The following is a 16110-nucleotide window of genomic DNA, read 5'->3' as shown; positions in this document are numbered from 1 at the left end:
AGATACTCTCACTTATATGAATCTATTCTAAAATGAGAGTTCGATAAAATATCTTTTTATTTATATTTTTCGTTTATGTTAAAATCTGTTTTTGTTTTATATCTCTCAAGTATAAAGATTCAATTGTATAAAAGTACTAGTCGAAATTTAATTATATATGAGTACTAATATGATTTAGTTATTTAGTAATATAGTATATATATATTTGATGTATTGACAACATATATGTATAAATAGTTTAGAAAACAAATTTAATCACAAAATATAGAGAAAATTTTATTCTCTCTCTTCATTCATTTCAAATTTCACTCTTTAGTCTTTGTTTCCTCCCTCTTTCTTCATTCCAAATCACTCTCTCTCCTCTCTCACATAATACTAATTATAAATTATTTATATATTATATATGAGAAAAATGTATCATTGGTATGCATAAAACACTTAACAAATATTTATCATCGATAAAATTAAAAAAAATGAGTTACATATTTATAATTGATGTATATAAAAAAATATCAAATATTTGTTAGTTATATAAAAAGTAAAAAAATAAATATTTATTTTTAATACACAAAAGTAAATTTTTAAGTTGAAATTTGTATGAAATACATCTAAAATACCAACGACGCACCACTCATACAACAACATATATTTTTTGTTTATATTTTTATACAATTTAACCGATCCAACCCACTCAGAAATTGAATTTTTGATAGCTTTTGTTATAAATATAAGGTTTAAGGTTTGACAAGTAACTTAATTTTTTTAGGAATTTTTACGATATTTTTATTTTAGTTATTTAATATGTGTCATTGGTGTGGTGTAATTATTAGTATATATATATGAAAGTTTTTATTATACATGAATCAATTCTATATATGTTGGTACATTTAATCTTTAAATTAATCTCGTTATATAATTTTTTTTCCAAGCAATACCCTGCATGACAGGATGTCTTCGGAACTTATCGAAGTCTTTTCATCTTAGTGTATATCTATGTTACAAGGACAACACAAGTGCTTTATGTTCAAAAGTGGTTTCATCATTGTGAATATTCCATTCCATTCACATCATAGATGCTTTTATCTTTAAGTTTCGTTTAATTTTAAATTAAAAGAAGATTTGTTCAACAATCAACGGAGCGATAAAAAAACTTCAGGGAATTAGTAGCCCGATGTTTCTTGGGTCTGGTTTAGTTGTTTTGAAGGCAGAAAACTTGGTCATGTTATTTAGATTGGTGAAATTATCAAGTATCTTGGTTGCAAAACATCTATTGATATTATTACATGGTAGAGTATTCATTGTAATAATTAGGAAATAAAAATAGGTTCGATTCACCTAAATTTTATAAAGTTTGAGTTTGACCTATAAAAAAATTCATAGCCTAAGTGTGATATGTGACCTTTCATATATTTACTTTTTAGGTCGGAGTATGACTTTAATAGAAGTATGGTATGACATGTTAGCATTATTAAAAGTTTATTTCATTTTAATATTTTTGAATAATTAATCAAACATGTCTATACATAGATTAACGAATTAGTAAGTTAACGAAATTAAGGTCTATTTTAATATTTAACATCACATTTTACTTAATTTATATGTTATAATAATACATTTAAATATGTCAAAAACTAAATAAGGTTAATATGCATAAATTACTAAAAGTTAAATATATATATATAACAAAAAGATCGACCTAAAAGACTTATTATGTGACTTGTGACATGACATTTTTAACTAAATAGACTCTTTTAGAATCATTGATCTTATCTGTTTAGAAAACAAGTATAGTCTGACCTGTGTTAGGCTATATTGTAGGCCCCAGTCGATCGACCTGATCTATTCGCATCCCTAATAATAACAATAATATTTTACTTATAAAATAACATTTTCTTCCATTCACCATTATTCTTTTATATAGAGTTAACAATAAAATTAAAAAAACTAAATAAAATGAAATCATTAAACATAAAATAAATAATCCAGTCATAAAAAGTATAAATTAAAATATTCATAAAAAAATTAATTATGAAAATGAAATAAATTTAAATTAATATTTTAAAGATATTTGAAACAACTTTTAAAAAATTCAAACCAATAATTAAAAACATAACATCGGCATGGAATAAAATTTTGTCCTATAAAATTTGGTCAACGGTGCTTCAAACATCACACAGGATACAAATTTATCCAGTGTTGACATTCTTTTATGATTCACTTGAGTCCTAATATTAGAAAAATAATATTTTATGTAAATTTGGATCGCCAATATTGATTATATAACATTCATCCTCAATAAAAATGTATAAGAATTAAAAACAAATCCATATATAAATGTAATATAAGAAATGTAAACATTGGGTAAAACCAGCACAACTTCAACGATACGGTAAGTAGCAGCCTTGTGACAATCATAAATCCACCAATTAAAAAGCAGTTACATATTTTTATAACGAGCAAAGTCCTCTGAAAACAAACACCATTTTTTATATTTAAAAGGTTACACACATTTTAAACCGCTACTTAATGTTTCCGAGTAAAAAAAAAGAACCATTATGACAGTTAAAACTGTCACTAATATGTTAATTTAGAAAAAAAATTATAAAAATTTAATTAAATATATCTAAAAATTATATACTTAAATAATATATTTTATTATATAAATAATAGTATTATAAAAATTTGTAATATCAATTAATAGAAAAAGAAAAATGTGATTGAATAAGAGAATTGAGAAATGATTTGATGTTAAAAAAATATAGAAGTCACAAATAAAATGGTGTCACAGACGCATGCCACAAAATAGCAACTATTATAATAACATGGCTTAAAATATGACATTTTTAGTGTCATTATTATTATTATTATTATTATTATTATTATTATTATTATTATTATTATTATTATTATTATTATTAATTTACAAAGTTAATTCTCCTATTTTAAAATATTACAGTTTTGATCCTTCATTTTGATATTTAAACACAATAATATAAAATTATTAACATCAATAAAATGCAATAAAATCTTCTAAAAACTTAATTTTTAATTTTAAATATTTTTTATTTTTATAATTTAATTAATGACATAAATAATTAATGAATTGAAATAATTTTATATAAAAAAAATTCGTATACCACATAATTTAAAATATATTAAATTATTATTATAAATTGATTAAAATAAAGAGAATAAAACTTTAATTAGACACAAAAACGAATATGGAATACTTTTTCCTATAATATGACGGTTTGAGGCTTGCCGCTAAGCATATAGATTGTCAGAGATAATATCTGTAAGATTTTTCTAGAACTTGGGAGCCTCTTTGAAGACTAGGGTAATATAAGGATAACTGGTGATCATATCATGCACTTGATGTGTACCCCATACAAACAAATATTATGTTAACCTATATTGTGTTTGAGATGAACAAAGTAACATTTTAATAAATATAAATTGGATCAAGAAAAAGTTATGTAAAAAAGTTTATAACTAATTATATTAACTTTTAAACTTCAACAATTTTTATAATTTAAAATATAAAATTTTAAATTATTGATTTTCTTTTAAATAATTTTATATTTGAATAGAATTTTTTATACTTTAAAATTTAAAGTTACAAAACTATATGTAATTTAAAAAATATATATTGTATTATTTTTTTCCAAATTAATTATGTTTATAAATTTTAATATTGCATTTTATAATTTAATCTAGTTTTAGTTTATATTTTTTTTTATTTTATATTTAAAATATTAATAGTTTTTGGTTATTATTATGAATTTAAAAAAAAAATAATTAAATTTTAGTTTGACACGTCCCCATATTAGACTTTTTCTTTTACATAGATGACTTAAAGTGTATTTAGATCAAGTGACTGAAAATTCTAGGTAATTTAAAATTCTAAGCAATTTAAATATTTTACTTGTATTTTTTTTTATTTATAAATTTTGTTATTTGGATAAATAAATTGTTCATTTAATATTTGACTATTTTTAAAATTTTGAAAAGTTTAACGGTGAAAATGTAAACAAAATATTTGGGCAAACACATGAAATTTTGAAAAGTTTTAGGGACTATTTTGAAAATTTATAAGGACTAATTTGCAAAACATGAGAAAATTAGGGACCATTTGCAAGAATTTAAAAATGATAAGGACTAATTTGCAAATTTTGAAACATATAAAGCTAAAGTTATAAATTTGAAAAAATTATAAGGACTATTTTATGATTTATATATATTATAAATTAAAGAGTAAAGTTTAAATTATTAATTTTTAGGTAGTATTTGATTTTAACTAAATATAGCTTTGACAATTCATCTATTTTGAAAATTGTTTAAATTTATTATCCAATTATAATAATTAACATTGAAAGATTTGAGTTCTCTTAAAAAGTTATATTCCCTGAAAAAAAATATCATGCAAAGATAGCTTTTTTAAAGTTTATTTACGTAATAAAGATAAGGTTAAATACCTACCCAATATCCATCCCTACACCCTCTAAGGTTCAGCCTATTTTAAATGCACTTTGACCAATCTATTTTGCTAAAATTGAAATTTAGTCATAATTTCTAAATATGGATTTTTGATACTTTTTTATACATTTTATGGGCTTTTTTTCTTCTATTTTTTATGATGTGACAATGTCATTAATAATGTGATAATCATGTAAAATTACCAAGATGGTTAACCTAATTTCATGTTATTAATATTAATATTAATTTATAAATTATAAATGTACTTTAAAAAATATATAATTTTAGTTATTACATTTAATATATTCAAATATTAATTTTTTTTATAAAATCTAATTATATATGAATACGAAAATAAGAATTGCCAAATTGTTTATATCACCTAAGATTAAGTTTTATAAATATTATATTTTGAAATATTACACAATTTAATATTATTTAATTATTACAACAAATTTATAAAATAATAATAATGACATCATTAAAATGTTGATGTGACCTTATTTTAATCAAATTCAGTTGTGACACATTACTTTTACGCTGTTGATGACAAAATCGTAGCAAAAAAAAAAAAATGGATCAAAAACTTTAAAAAGTAGAAAGATAAAAATACATTTAAGCCTTAATAATACTATCGTAACAAATTATACACATTTTAGAAGTGAACAATTTTACTGCTTAAAAATGTCATTGACATTACAAAAAATTTATCAAATTATTATTATTATTATTATTATTATTATTATTATTATTATTATTATTATTATTATTATTATTATTATTATTATTATTATTATTGTTATTGTTATTATTATTTGAGTTTAAGAGGTGTGTGTTGAATGGTAAGAAACCGACTCTTATCGTTAAAGGACATAATTCAAATCCTAATTGAATAAGTTGTAAAACAACAACATTAATATTATTACTATTAATAATAATTTCTCCTTTCTCAATTTAAAAAAAATTATTATTATGTGAGATTTACGTCAGTCTCATTAATGAAATATATATGGGTCGTCACATTTGTTGCATTATGTATGAGATCTACATAAGTTAAATGACTTCTTATTCATGTATGTATACTTTTTTGGCATGAGAAATGGATGGAAATATATACATACCAAAACTAGCCCCAGCAGTTGAAGGAATATCAGTCACCAACCTAAAATCCATTGAGAAAAAAAGTGTTACTTATAATATTATTACTATTTAACTAAAATATCTCGTATATCATGTTCAATTATAAGCAAGACGATTTACTCACCAATGAAGGTACTCCCTAAAACTGGGGTTACTTGGACTAGGTGCATCTGGATCTACTAAAACCTGCAATAGAAGAACCCAGAATATATAGAATCGAGTTAGAAACTACAAACAACAACGTGATAATATATCAAATTGAGACATGACAACTACTACCAGGGTGTAGAAGATCCTGAGATCGTTTCCGCCTATACTCACTTGAGGTTGTTTGGCTACTTGGGAAGGTTTAAGCTCACAACCATTGTTAACATTCCTATTACCGTAGGTGATTAGGAGACGAATAGAACTTTCAAAGGGGTCTAATACATCCCCTATTACACGCCCAACAACAAGAGGATTTCTGCTACCACTGGCCATTATCTCGTTCGTTCTCACACTCCTACACACAACTTTGCTTTAGGGTTTCGAGTACAACAACACCAACTGAGAGCTACAGCTATTTATAGAGAAAAAGCAGGGGTGATAAGAATTGAGATATTATTTTACTGTAGCTTTTTTTTCGTTATATTTATGTAAAGTGAAAAATAGTTTAAAATTATGAAAAATAATTATATTCATAAAAACACTTAAGATAAATAAAAATGGTAACCCTTATGTTTTAGAAATCTCAAAATTTGTTTGATTCAAACAAGGCTTTAATATATTTATGGTCCCTAATTTTTATTTTCAAATTGGTCCCTGTTTAATTAAAAAAATTTCCCTTAGGTCCTTATTATTTAATTAGTCCCATTTTTTTTTCATTTTAGTCCCTATATAATATTATAACTTTGCATTTTAGTCCCTATATATAGTTTTTATTTTAACCCTATAATGTTATTTTTTTCAATTTAGTCCATATTTATTCATTCTAGTCCCTATTTGTTTTTCTTAAATTTAGAAGGAATAATATTCTTTTCATATTTTATTATGAGGTCACTGGACCTATATATATATATACATGAGCCAGGGAAAACAGATCCCTGTCATTATGGGATTGATCCTAAATACATAAACCTAATAATAACAAGATACAACTGTTACAGAAGTACAATAAATATAAAACTGTTACAGAAATACAATAAATATAAAACTGCCTAAAATACTAAGGGGAATCACAGTTTTGACACTCCCCCTCAAGCTGGTGAATAGGTGTTTTCCATTCCCAGCTTGGATATAATTCCTTCAAAGTTAATGCAGTTCAGCCCCTTGGTGAGTATGTCTGCAAGTTGATTCTGAGTGGATACATATGGTGTGCAAATCATGCCACTGTCTAGTTTTTCCTTGATAAAGTGTCTGTCAACCTCTATATGTTTAGTTCTATCATGTTGCACCGGGTTGTGGGCTATACTAATTGCAGATTTATTGTCACAATATAACCTCATAGGTTCATTCCACCTTATCTTCAAGTCTTCCAATATAATCTTTAGCCATAGAAGTTCACATATTCCGTGGGCCATTGCTCGAAATTCTGCTTCAGCACTCGATCTAGCTACTACACTTTGTTTTTTGCTCTTCCAAGTTACTAGATTTCCACCAAGGAAGGTGCAGTATCCAGTAGTTGATCTTCTATCTACCACCGACCCTGCGTAGTCCGCATCCGTATATGCTTCAAGACTTACACTCTTGTTTCGTTTGAACAAAATCCCTCTTCCTGGGGTCCCTTTCAAATACTGGACAATTCTAAGAGCAACTTGTAAATGTGCTTCCTTTGGTTGGTGCATAAACTGACTAACTAGACTTACAGCAAAAGCAATGTCTGGTCTAGTATGAGATAAGTAAATAAGTCTGCCCACAAGTCTTTGATACATTTCCTTGTCCACAGCAATATCCTCCTCCGCACTTCCCAACTTTATATTTGGGTCCACTGGAGTACTTGCTGGTCTGCAGGCTGTCTTCCCTGTTTCTTTAAGCAAGTCAGTAATGTATTTTTGTTGAGATATGAAGATTCCTTTCTTGGAATGGGCAACTTCAATTCCCAGAAAATATTTAAGTCTCCCTAATGCCTTGATCTCGAATTCCGTGGCAAGGCATTTACTTAGCACTTGCTGCTCCTTTTTGTCATCCCCACTAACTATAATATCATCTACATACACCAATAAAATTGTTACTCCCCCTGAATCTGAATGTTTGATAAATAATGTGTGATCCCCTTGGCTTTGTTTGTAGCCTAGACCTGTCATAACTTTGGTGAATCTTCCAAACCATGCTCTTGGGGATTGTTTCAGCCCATATAGAGCCTTTCTTAGCTTGCAAACAGTTCCAGCAGTAACCTGCCCATTGTAACCAGGGGGCAACTCCATGTATATTTCTTCTTCAAGGTCTCCATGTAAAAATGCATTCTTCACATCAAACTGCTGCAGGTCCCAATCATGATTTGCTGCTAATGACAATATTACTCTGACCGTGTTCATCTTAGCAACCGGGGCAAATGTCTCCAAGTAATCAACTCCATAGGTTTGAGTGAAGCCTTTGGCCACTAATCTTGCCTTGTAACGTTCAATGGTCCCATCAGCCCTGTATTTAATTGTATATACCCACTTGCATCCTACTGGTTTTTTCCCAATTGGTAGGGTGACAAGTTTCCAGGTCCTATTCTTGTTTAACGCCTCCATTTCCACATCCATGGCTTGTTTCCATTTCCTGTCAGATAATGCTTCAGATACAGAGGAAGGTGTGTGTGTGGAGTTGAGGTTTGTGAGAAAGGTTTTATGAGTAGGTGAGAATTTTTCAAAGGATAGGAAATTTGATAGTGGGTAAAGTGGTTGTTGGGTGCATGTTCTAGTTCTCTTTCTAAGGGCAATGGGTAGGTCTAGATTTTGGTCCACCTGTGCTTCTAGATTTGCAGAAACAAACTCATTATAATCATTGGAGTTTATAGGATTCGAAGGTGTTACCTCATGCAGTGATGATGGGTTGGATTCTTGGACATTGCCAGATTCTAGAATGGCTTTTTCTCTCCTTGAATATACCAGATTTTTCCCAAATTTTCCATCATTAGGTGCAGGTTCAGGTGCAGGCCTTGCTGTTAGTTCAGGTGCAGGTGTAGGTGTAGGTCCTGCTGTTGATTCAGGTGCAGGTCCTGCTGTTGGTTCAGATGCAGGTGTAGGTGTAGGTCCTGCTGTTGATTCAGGTGCAGGTCCTGCTGTTGGTTCAGGTGCAGGTGTAGGTGTAGGTCCTGCTGTTGATTCAGGTGCAGGTCCTGCTGTTGGTTCAGGTGCAGGTGTAGGTGTAGGTCCTGCTGTTGATTCAGGTGCAGGTCCTGCTGTTGGTTCAGGTGCAGGTGTAGGTGTAGGTCCTGCTGTTGATTCAGGTGCAGGTCCTGCTGTTGGTTCAGGTGCAGGTGTAGGTGTAGGTCCTGCTGTTGATTCAGGTGCAGGTCCTGCTGTTGGTTCAGGTGCAGGTGTAGGTGTAGGTCCTGCTGTTGATTCAGGTGCAGGTCCTGCTGTTGGTTCAGGTGCAGGTGTAGGTGTAGGTCCTGCTGTTGATTCAGGTGCAGGTCCTGCTGTTGGTTCAGGTGCAGGTGTAGGTGTAGGTCCTGCTGTTGATTCAGGTGCAGGTCCTGCTGTTGGTTCAGGTGCAGGTGTAGGTGTAGGTCCTGCTGTTGATTCAGGTGCAGGTCCTGCTGTTGGTTCAGGTGCAGGTGTAGGTGTAGGTCCTGCTGTTGATTCAGGTGCAGGTCCTGCTGTTGGTTCAGGTGCAGGTGTAGGTGTAGGTCCTGCTGTTGATTCAGGTGCAGGTCCTGCTGTTGGTTCAGGTGCAGGTGTAGGTGTAGGTCCTGCTGTTGATTCAGGTGCAGGTCCTGCTGTTGGTTCAGGTGCAGGTGTAGGTGTAGGTCCTGCTGTTGATTCAGGTGCAGGTCCTGCTGTTGGTTCAGGTGCAGGTGTAGGTGTAGGTCCTGCTGTTGATTCAGGTGCAGGTCCTGCTGTTGGTTCAGGTGCAGGTGTAGGTGTAGGTCCTGCTGTTGATTCAGGTGCAGGTCCTGCTGTTGGTTCAGGTGCAGGTGTAGGTGTAGGTCCTGCTGTTGATTCAGGTGCAGGTCCTGCTGTTGGTTCAGGTGCAGGTGTAGGTGTAGGTCCTGCTGTTGATTCAGGTGCAGGTCCTGCTGTTGGTTCAGGTGCAGGTGTAGGTGTAGGTCCTGCTGTTGATTCAGGTGCAGGTCCTGCTGTTGGTTCAGGTGCAGGTGTAGGTGTAGGTCCTGCTGTTGATTCAGGTGCAGGTCCTGCTGTTGGTTCAGGTGCAGGTGTAGGTGTAGGTCCTGCTGTTGATTCAGGTGCAGGTCCTGCTGTTGGTTCAGGTGCAGGTGTAGGTGTAGGTCCTGCTGTTGATTCAGGTGCAGGTCCTGCTGTTGGTTCAGGTGCAGGTGTAGGTGTAGGTCCTGCTGTTGATTCAGGTGCAGGTCCTGCTGTTGGTTCAGGTGCAGGTGTAGGTGTAGGTCCTGCTGTTGATTCAGGTGCAGGTCCTGCTGTTGGTTCAGGTGCAGGTGTAGGTGTAGGTCCTGCTGTTGATTCAGGTGCAGGTCCTGCTGTTGGTTCAGGTGCAGGTGTAGGTGTAGGTCCTGCTGTTGATTCAGGTGCAGGTCCTGCTGTTGGTTCAGGTGCAGGTGTAGGTGTAGGTCCTGCTGTTGATTCAGGTGCAGGTCCTGCTGTTGGTTCAGGTGCAGGTGTAGGTGTAGGTCCTGCTGTTGATTCAGGTGCAGGTCCTGCTGTTGGTTCAGGTGCAGGTGTAGGTGTAGGTCCTGCTGTTGATTCAGGTGCAGGTCCTGCTGTTGGTTCAGGTGCAGGTGTAGGTGTAGGTCCTGCTGTTGATTCAGGTGCAGGTCCTGCTGTTGGTTCAGGTGCAGGTGTAGGTGTAGGTCCTGCTGTTGATTCAGGTGCAGGTCCTGCTGTTGGTTCAGGTGCAGGTGTAGGTGTAGGTCCTGCTGTTGATTCAGGTGCAGGTCCTGCTGTTGGTTCAGGTGCAGGTGTAGGTGTAGGTCCTGCTGTTGATTCAGGTGCAGGTCCTGCTGTTGGTTCAGGTGCAGGTGTAGGTGTAGGTCCTGCTGTTGATTCAGGTGCAGGTCCTGCTGTTGGTTCAGGTGCAGGTGTAGGTGTAGGTCCTGCTGTTGATTCAGGTGCAGGTCCTGCTGTTGGTTCAGGTGCAGGTGTAGGTGTAGGTCCTGCTGTTGATTCAGGTGCAGGTCCTGCTGTTGGTTCAGGTGCAGGTGTAGGTGTAGGTCCTGCTGTTGATTCAGGTGCAGGTCCTGCTGTTGGTTCAGGTGCAGGTGTAGGTGTAGGTCCTGCTGTTGATTCAGGTGCAGGTCCTGCTGTTGGTTCAGGTGCAGGTGTAGGTGTAGGTCCTGCTGTTGATTCAGGTGCAGGTCCTGCTGTTGGTTCAGGTGCAGGTGTAGGTGTAGGTCCTGCTGTTGATTCAGGTGCAGGTCCTGCTGTTGGTTCAGGTGCAGGTGTAGGTGTAGGTCCTGCTGTTGATTCAGGTGCAGGTCCTGCTGTTGGTTCAGGTGCAGGTGTAGGTGTAGGTCCTGCTGTTGATTCAGGTGCAGGTCCTGCTGTTGGTTCAGGTGCAGGTGTAGGTGTAGGTCCTGCTGTTGATTCAGGTGCAGGTCCTGCTGTTGGTTCAGGTGCAGGTGTAGGTGTAGGTCCTGCTGTTGATTCAGGTGCAGGTCCTGCTGTTGGTTCAGGTGCAGGTGTAGGTGTAGGTCCTGCTGTTGATTCAGGTGCAGGTCCTGCTGTTGGTTCAGGTGCAGGTGTAGGTGTAGGTCCTGCTGTTGATTCAGGTGCAGGTCCTGCTGTTGGTTCAGGTGCAGGTGTAGGTGTAGGTCCTGCTGTTGATTCAGGTGCAGGTCCTGCTGTTGGTTCAGGTGCAGGTGTAGGTGTAGGTCCTGCTGTTGATTCAGGTGCAGGTCCTGCTGTTGGTTCAGGTGCAGGTGTAGGTGTAGGTCCTGCTGTTGATTCAGGTGCAGGTCCTGCTGTTGGTTCAGGTGCAGGTGTAGGTGTAGGTCCTGCTGTTGATTCAGGTGCAGGTCCTGCTGTTGGTTCAGGTGCAGGTGTAGGTGTAGGTCCTGCTGTTGATTCAGGTGCAGGTCCTGCTGTTGGTTCAGGTGCAGGTGTAGAACTTGGGATCTGTTTTATCAGGTGCTTTATCAGTCAGGTGACTGACCTTTCCTTTTCCTTTCAAGATGGTCCTAATGAGTTGAGACCATTTGAGATAATTCTTCCCATTTAACCGATAAGCAGAATGAACATTCTGCAATTCTCCAGCAGTCTGGGGTCTGTCCCCAGTTTCCAGAATAGGATTCATGACCTCAGCCATGATCAAGGAAGAGAGGGTTGCGCTGCAATGAAGGCTGCAACAATGCTTAAAGGTAGCGCAGCAATGAAGGCTGCAACTTAGGGTTTACAGGCACGGAGGGTTGCGCTGCAATGAAGGCTGCAACAATGCTTAAAGGTGGCGCAGCAATGAAGGCTGCAACTTAGGGTTTACAGGCACGGTCAGAGGCTCCCAAGGATCAGGAGCTCTGATACCATCTTAAATTTAGAAGGAATAATATTCTTTTCATATTTTATTATGAGGTCACTGGACCTATATATATATACATGAGCCAGGGAAAACAGATCCCTGTCATTATGGGATTGATCCTAAATACATAAACCTAATAATAACAAGATACAACTGTTACAGAAGTACAATAAATATAAAACTGTTACAGAAATACAATAAATATAAAACTGCCTAAAATACTAAGGGGAATCACAGTTTTGACAGTTTTCAAAATCACTAATTGAATACAAAAATAAAATATATTACAGGATTAAAACAAAAAGCTATTTCACAAAGAATAACAAAATAATAAAACCAAAATGAAACAAACAGGTTAATAAAGACCACTTTGAAAACAAAAAATCAGGCCGGGAGTTAAATGAAAAGTTGGGTTTAGTACATAAAAAACATATACAGACCTAACAAAAGTGAGAATAGGAATAAATGTAGGATTTTAAAGGAGTTGCACCGGTAGTGGAAAAATTATTTTATATTGACAATCAATAATAATTCGTTATGTCAACAAAACATTAAATAACTTTATTTGATTTAAAAACCGTGTAATATGAGGTGAGAAATTAAAAGGTTATGTTTGGACCATAGAGTAAAGTTGTTTTCCACTACTTTTAAACTCATAAATGTATTTGAGATATGGAATAATTTAAAAAGTATAATAGAAAAAATTGGAAAGAAAATGATCCAGTTTTGAAAGATTTTGTAGAATGTGGGATTAAGGGTAATAAGAGAGAAAAATAGTATACTTTTTTAATGTTTGTTTGTAACTATCATAATCTAGAATTGATTTGTGATGCTTATATGTGTATATGTTTTTCTGGTGATAATTTGTTAGTTATAGTATTTTGTCTTTTAAAGATAAAATGAAAAAAACCATCAAAATCTCATCTAGTAAAATATGCGTTAGTGGATACATCCTGGTTTATTCAAGCAATGTATCCCAGAATAGCATTAATATTCATTGCAATGTTTAGGAAGTGTCTATATGAATCAAATGTTATATAAGTCCTATATAGAAAGCAAGTGTAAATGAAAGACAAGCATGAATAAAATAGCATGAACTTACAGATACTGGAATGGTGATACTTAAAATAGTATAACTCATGATGTAAATCCTGCACTTCAAAAATAAATTCAAAACTAATTAATTAGGACAATTCAACTGCAAATGTATTGTAATTTCAAAACCACAAAACTTACAGCTATATATTTTCCTTTCGGAGGTTCACAAAAGAAGGTTTAGGACTTTCTTTGTGAGATTTCCAACCCTTGTTGCTTCTGTAGGTTAAAATCACTTTCAAGTTCCAAAGAAAACAAAACAGTGTTATAATCACATTCAGGCCGAGTAATAACAACATAAACAGCTTCAACGAAATGGAAATGAAATCCAGAAATCACACATACTCACAATCAAGATCAGCATGGTGTAGAATTGTAGATCAAGTGCATCTTACGGTAGAAATTGTTCCAGAACAGTGTAACCTTCTGTTATGTGGAGAGAACCACCGTCAGAACTTGATTTTAACTCTTACACGGCGGATCCCTCAGCAATCACCGTCGCTGAAACTGCCACATCGGAAACCGCCATCGCTTTCAGTGAACCAGTGGTTAGTTAGGGTTTGTAATTTGAGTGTGGACTCGCTTAACTCACTGAGTGTTTTTCTGATTTGGGGAAATAATAATACGATTTATTAGAAGCGGTTTGTGACTTGAGGGAAAAATCGTGTGCAAGTTGTGTGAAGTGGAGTGCTGGTGGGGCGACCTTTGTTTGCAGGGGTGATTTCGTAAGAGACGACTGCCACTATGCAGAATACCGTCTTCGAGATATTTTCTAGTTCAGAGGGTTTGGCATTTTTTCTTTATCATCATTTATTATATTATTAATTAATCATTTTTATTATGGGAATAAATCATTAAGCTCAATCGTGTATTGGACGATACTCGCTTTGTCTACGCTGTTCAATAAATAATACAAACAGAAAAACAACGAATCCCTTAGGTGGGTTGTGGGCTTTTTTTTCAATAATAATAATAATAATAATAATAATAATAATAATAATAATAATAATAATAATAATAATAATAACTTAAAATATATTGGACGAAACATTAGTGACAGGTGGAATCTTCTAAAGAAGTAAGGATGAACTTATTTGTAGAACATATTTAGGCTCGTATTTTTTCCAATGACTTTATTCATGCCTGGATACTTTTTTTACAAGATTCAAGTCTGGATAGTTGCCCGTTAAAAAGTTTAAATCATAACCTTTTTCTATTTTTTTTTTTTAAATTGAATTCACATTCATGTATATTTTTTGCCCTAACTAACGAGTGAGAAATGAAAAATAAAATATGCTTAACAAAACTAACCCTATTGGTTGCTGGAACATCAATCCTCAATATAATTTTCATTGGAGGAGTGTTAGTTATAATAGTATTTAATTTAGAGAAAAATGTTATGTGTATTTCTTAATATGTTTTTCGTATGTACTTAATTTAAAATACATATTTTTAGTTATAACATATTTGGAAAATTATGAATTTAAAAAAATCGTAAATAATTAAATTAAAAACCATAATAAAATTAAAAAGTCTTTTAATTTATTATATATAAATAATAGAATTTAATTATTTGGGCTAGGGTTAATTGGGCTAGGTACATCAATATCCACTAAGACATGTAATAGAAGAAGTGAAGTTAAATAGAATCGAGTTAGAAATTAAAGACCACAATACGTTATTAATAAACTAAATACAGGCATATGGCAACCATTTAATGTAAATTATCAGGATGTACAAGTTCCTGAGGTTGTTTCCGTCTTTAATCACTCTTTGATTGATTGGAAACTTGGAGAGGTTTAAATACACACTCAACATTCAACAACTAGAGGACTCCTGCTACCACTTGCATCTTGCTGGTTCTCACACTCCTTCACACAAACCTGTCTTAGGAAAAGCATGGGTCACTGGGAAATTGGTTGAATAAGAAAAGGCTTTTAATATGTCTTTTTGGTCTCTATAAATAACAGACTCACTTTGCACCCAAATATATAATAGACTCATTTTTCGTTTTAATCTATTAAATATACATTTTTATTTGAGTCTCCAACGTACATATAATTTGAACATAAACCAAAATCATACAAGATCAGATATTACATCACTCCTTGTCAACAAAAAAAAAAAGATATTACAGTCACTGAGATCACATAACATGGAGCAATACAATAGTTTATAGAGAGCAGCACTTCACAACAACAAAATATCTTAGGACTAAAAGGTCCAGTATAATCTTATGTTAACTCTTTACAGTCCGAGATATCTTTAATATGTTTAACTTATTCATCATAACAAATAAAAAAGAGATCTAACACATTTTGCATTAAAATATTTGAATTTAATTAGAGTTAATAAAAATAGTTTATGAGATGTCTTATTTTTACCTTATTTCCACAAAACTCTTAAGAAAATAGGTGACTTCTAATATAAGACTCTTTAGAATAAACTAATAATTTATATAAAAACAATTTCGTTTTATTTTATTTTTTGTTATATAAATGATTTATAAAAAAAACACTTAATTAACTGTTCATCCAAACAGATTAATATAAATAAGTTTATATTTTAAATTATTATTTTGAGGGACAATAAAATTTTCACCCAATATACAATGCTATTAGTTACTACGTCGACGAGAATAGGACAAACCGACATCATAGTGTAAATTTAACTATAAAAATTTAAGCAAGTAAAATACCTGCTAGTGGATCATCACAATTTAATACCATATTTGACCCTAAAAAGAAAAACACATATAGATAAGTCCTACACAAAAAGCAATCA

At 33.2% G+C, this 16110-nt stretch overlaps 2 protein-coding genes across 23 annotated transcripts in view; both read right to left on the bottom strand.

The window, feature by feature from the left end:
* FTA2 (protein FLOWERING LOCUS T-like) overlaps positions 1-14151 on the bottom strand; it is a 22983-nt gene extending 8832 nt beyond the window's left edge. For 2 of the 13 annotated variants that reach the window (XM_027332606.2, XM_012713763.3), the window contains exons 1-6: positions 13676-14151; positions 13468-13561; positions 13334-13382; positions 5896-6118; positions 5741-5802; positions 5598-5638 (exon numbers count right to left, since the gene is read on the bottom strand). In XM_027332606.2, the coding sequence (XP_027188407.1) occupies positions 5598-5638; positions 5741-5802; positions 5896-6096 (304 nt within the window). In that variant the 5' untranslated portion in view covers positions 6097-6118; positions 13334-13382; positions 13468-13561; positions 13676-14151. Of the gene's footprint in view, positions 1-1797; positions 1852-5597; positions 5639-5740; positions 5803-5895; positions 6176-13333; positions 13388-13467; positions 13562-13671 lie in introns of all 13 variants that reach the window. The other 11 variants (XM_073365700.1, XM_073365695.1, XM_073365694.1 and 8 more) reach the window with 11 other exon arrangements.
* The window catches only part of FTA1 (protein FLOWERING LOCUS T), a 39464-nt gene that overhangs the window by 17625 nt on the left and 5729 nt on the right, over positions 1-16110 (bottom strand). For 2 of the 10 annotated variants that reach the window (XM_073365706.1, XM_027332991.2), the window contains 2 exons: positions 16025-16063; positions 14935-15233 (listed from right to left, as the gene is read on the bottom strand). In XM_073365706.1, coding sequence (XP_073221807.1) covers positions 16046-16063 — 18 coding nt within the window. In that variant the 3' untranslated portion in view covers positions 14935-15233; positions 16025-16045. Of the gene's footprint in view, positions 1-14934; positions 16093-16110 lie in introns of those variants that run through there. The other 8 variants (XM_027332990.2, XM_027332992.2, XM_073365701.1 and 5 more) reach the window with 6 other exon arrangements.

Source organism: Cicer arietinum, chromosome 3, assembly GCF_000331145.2.
Source record: "Cicer arietinum cultivar CDC Frontier isolate Library 1 chromosome 3, Cicar.CDCFrontier_v2.0, whole genome shotgun sequence".
NCBI classification, from domain to species: Eukaryota; Viridiplantae; Streptophyta; class Magnoliopsida; order Fabales; family Fabaceae; genus Cicer; species Cicer arietinum.
The sequence above is the reverse complement of the archived record's forward strand: the minus strand, read 5'-3'. Positions and strand labels throughout refer to the sequence as shown.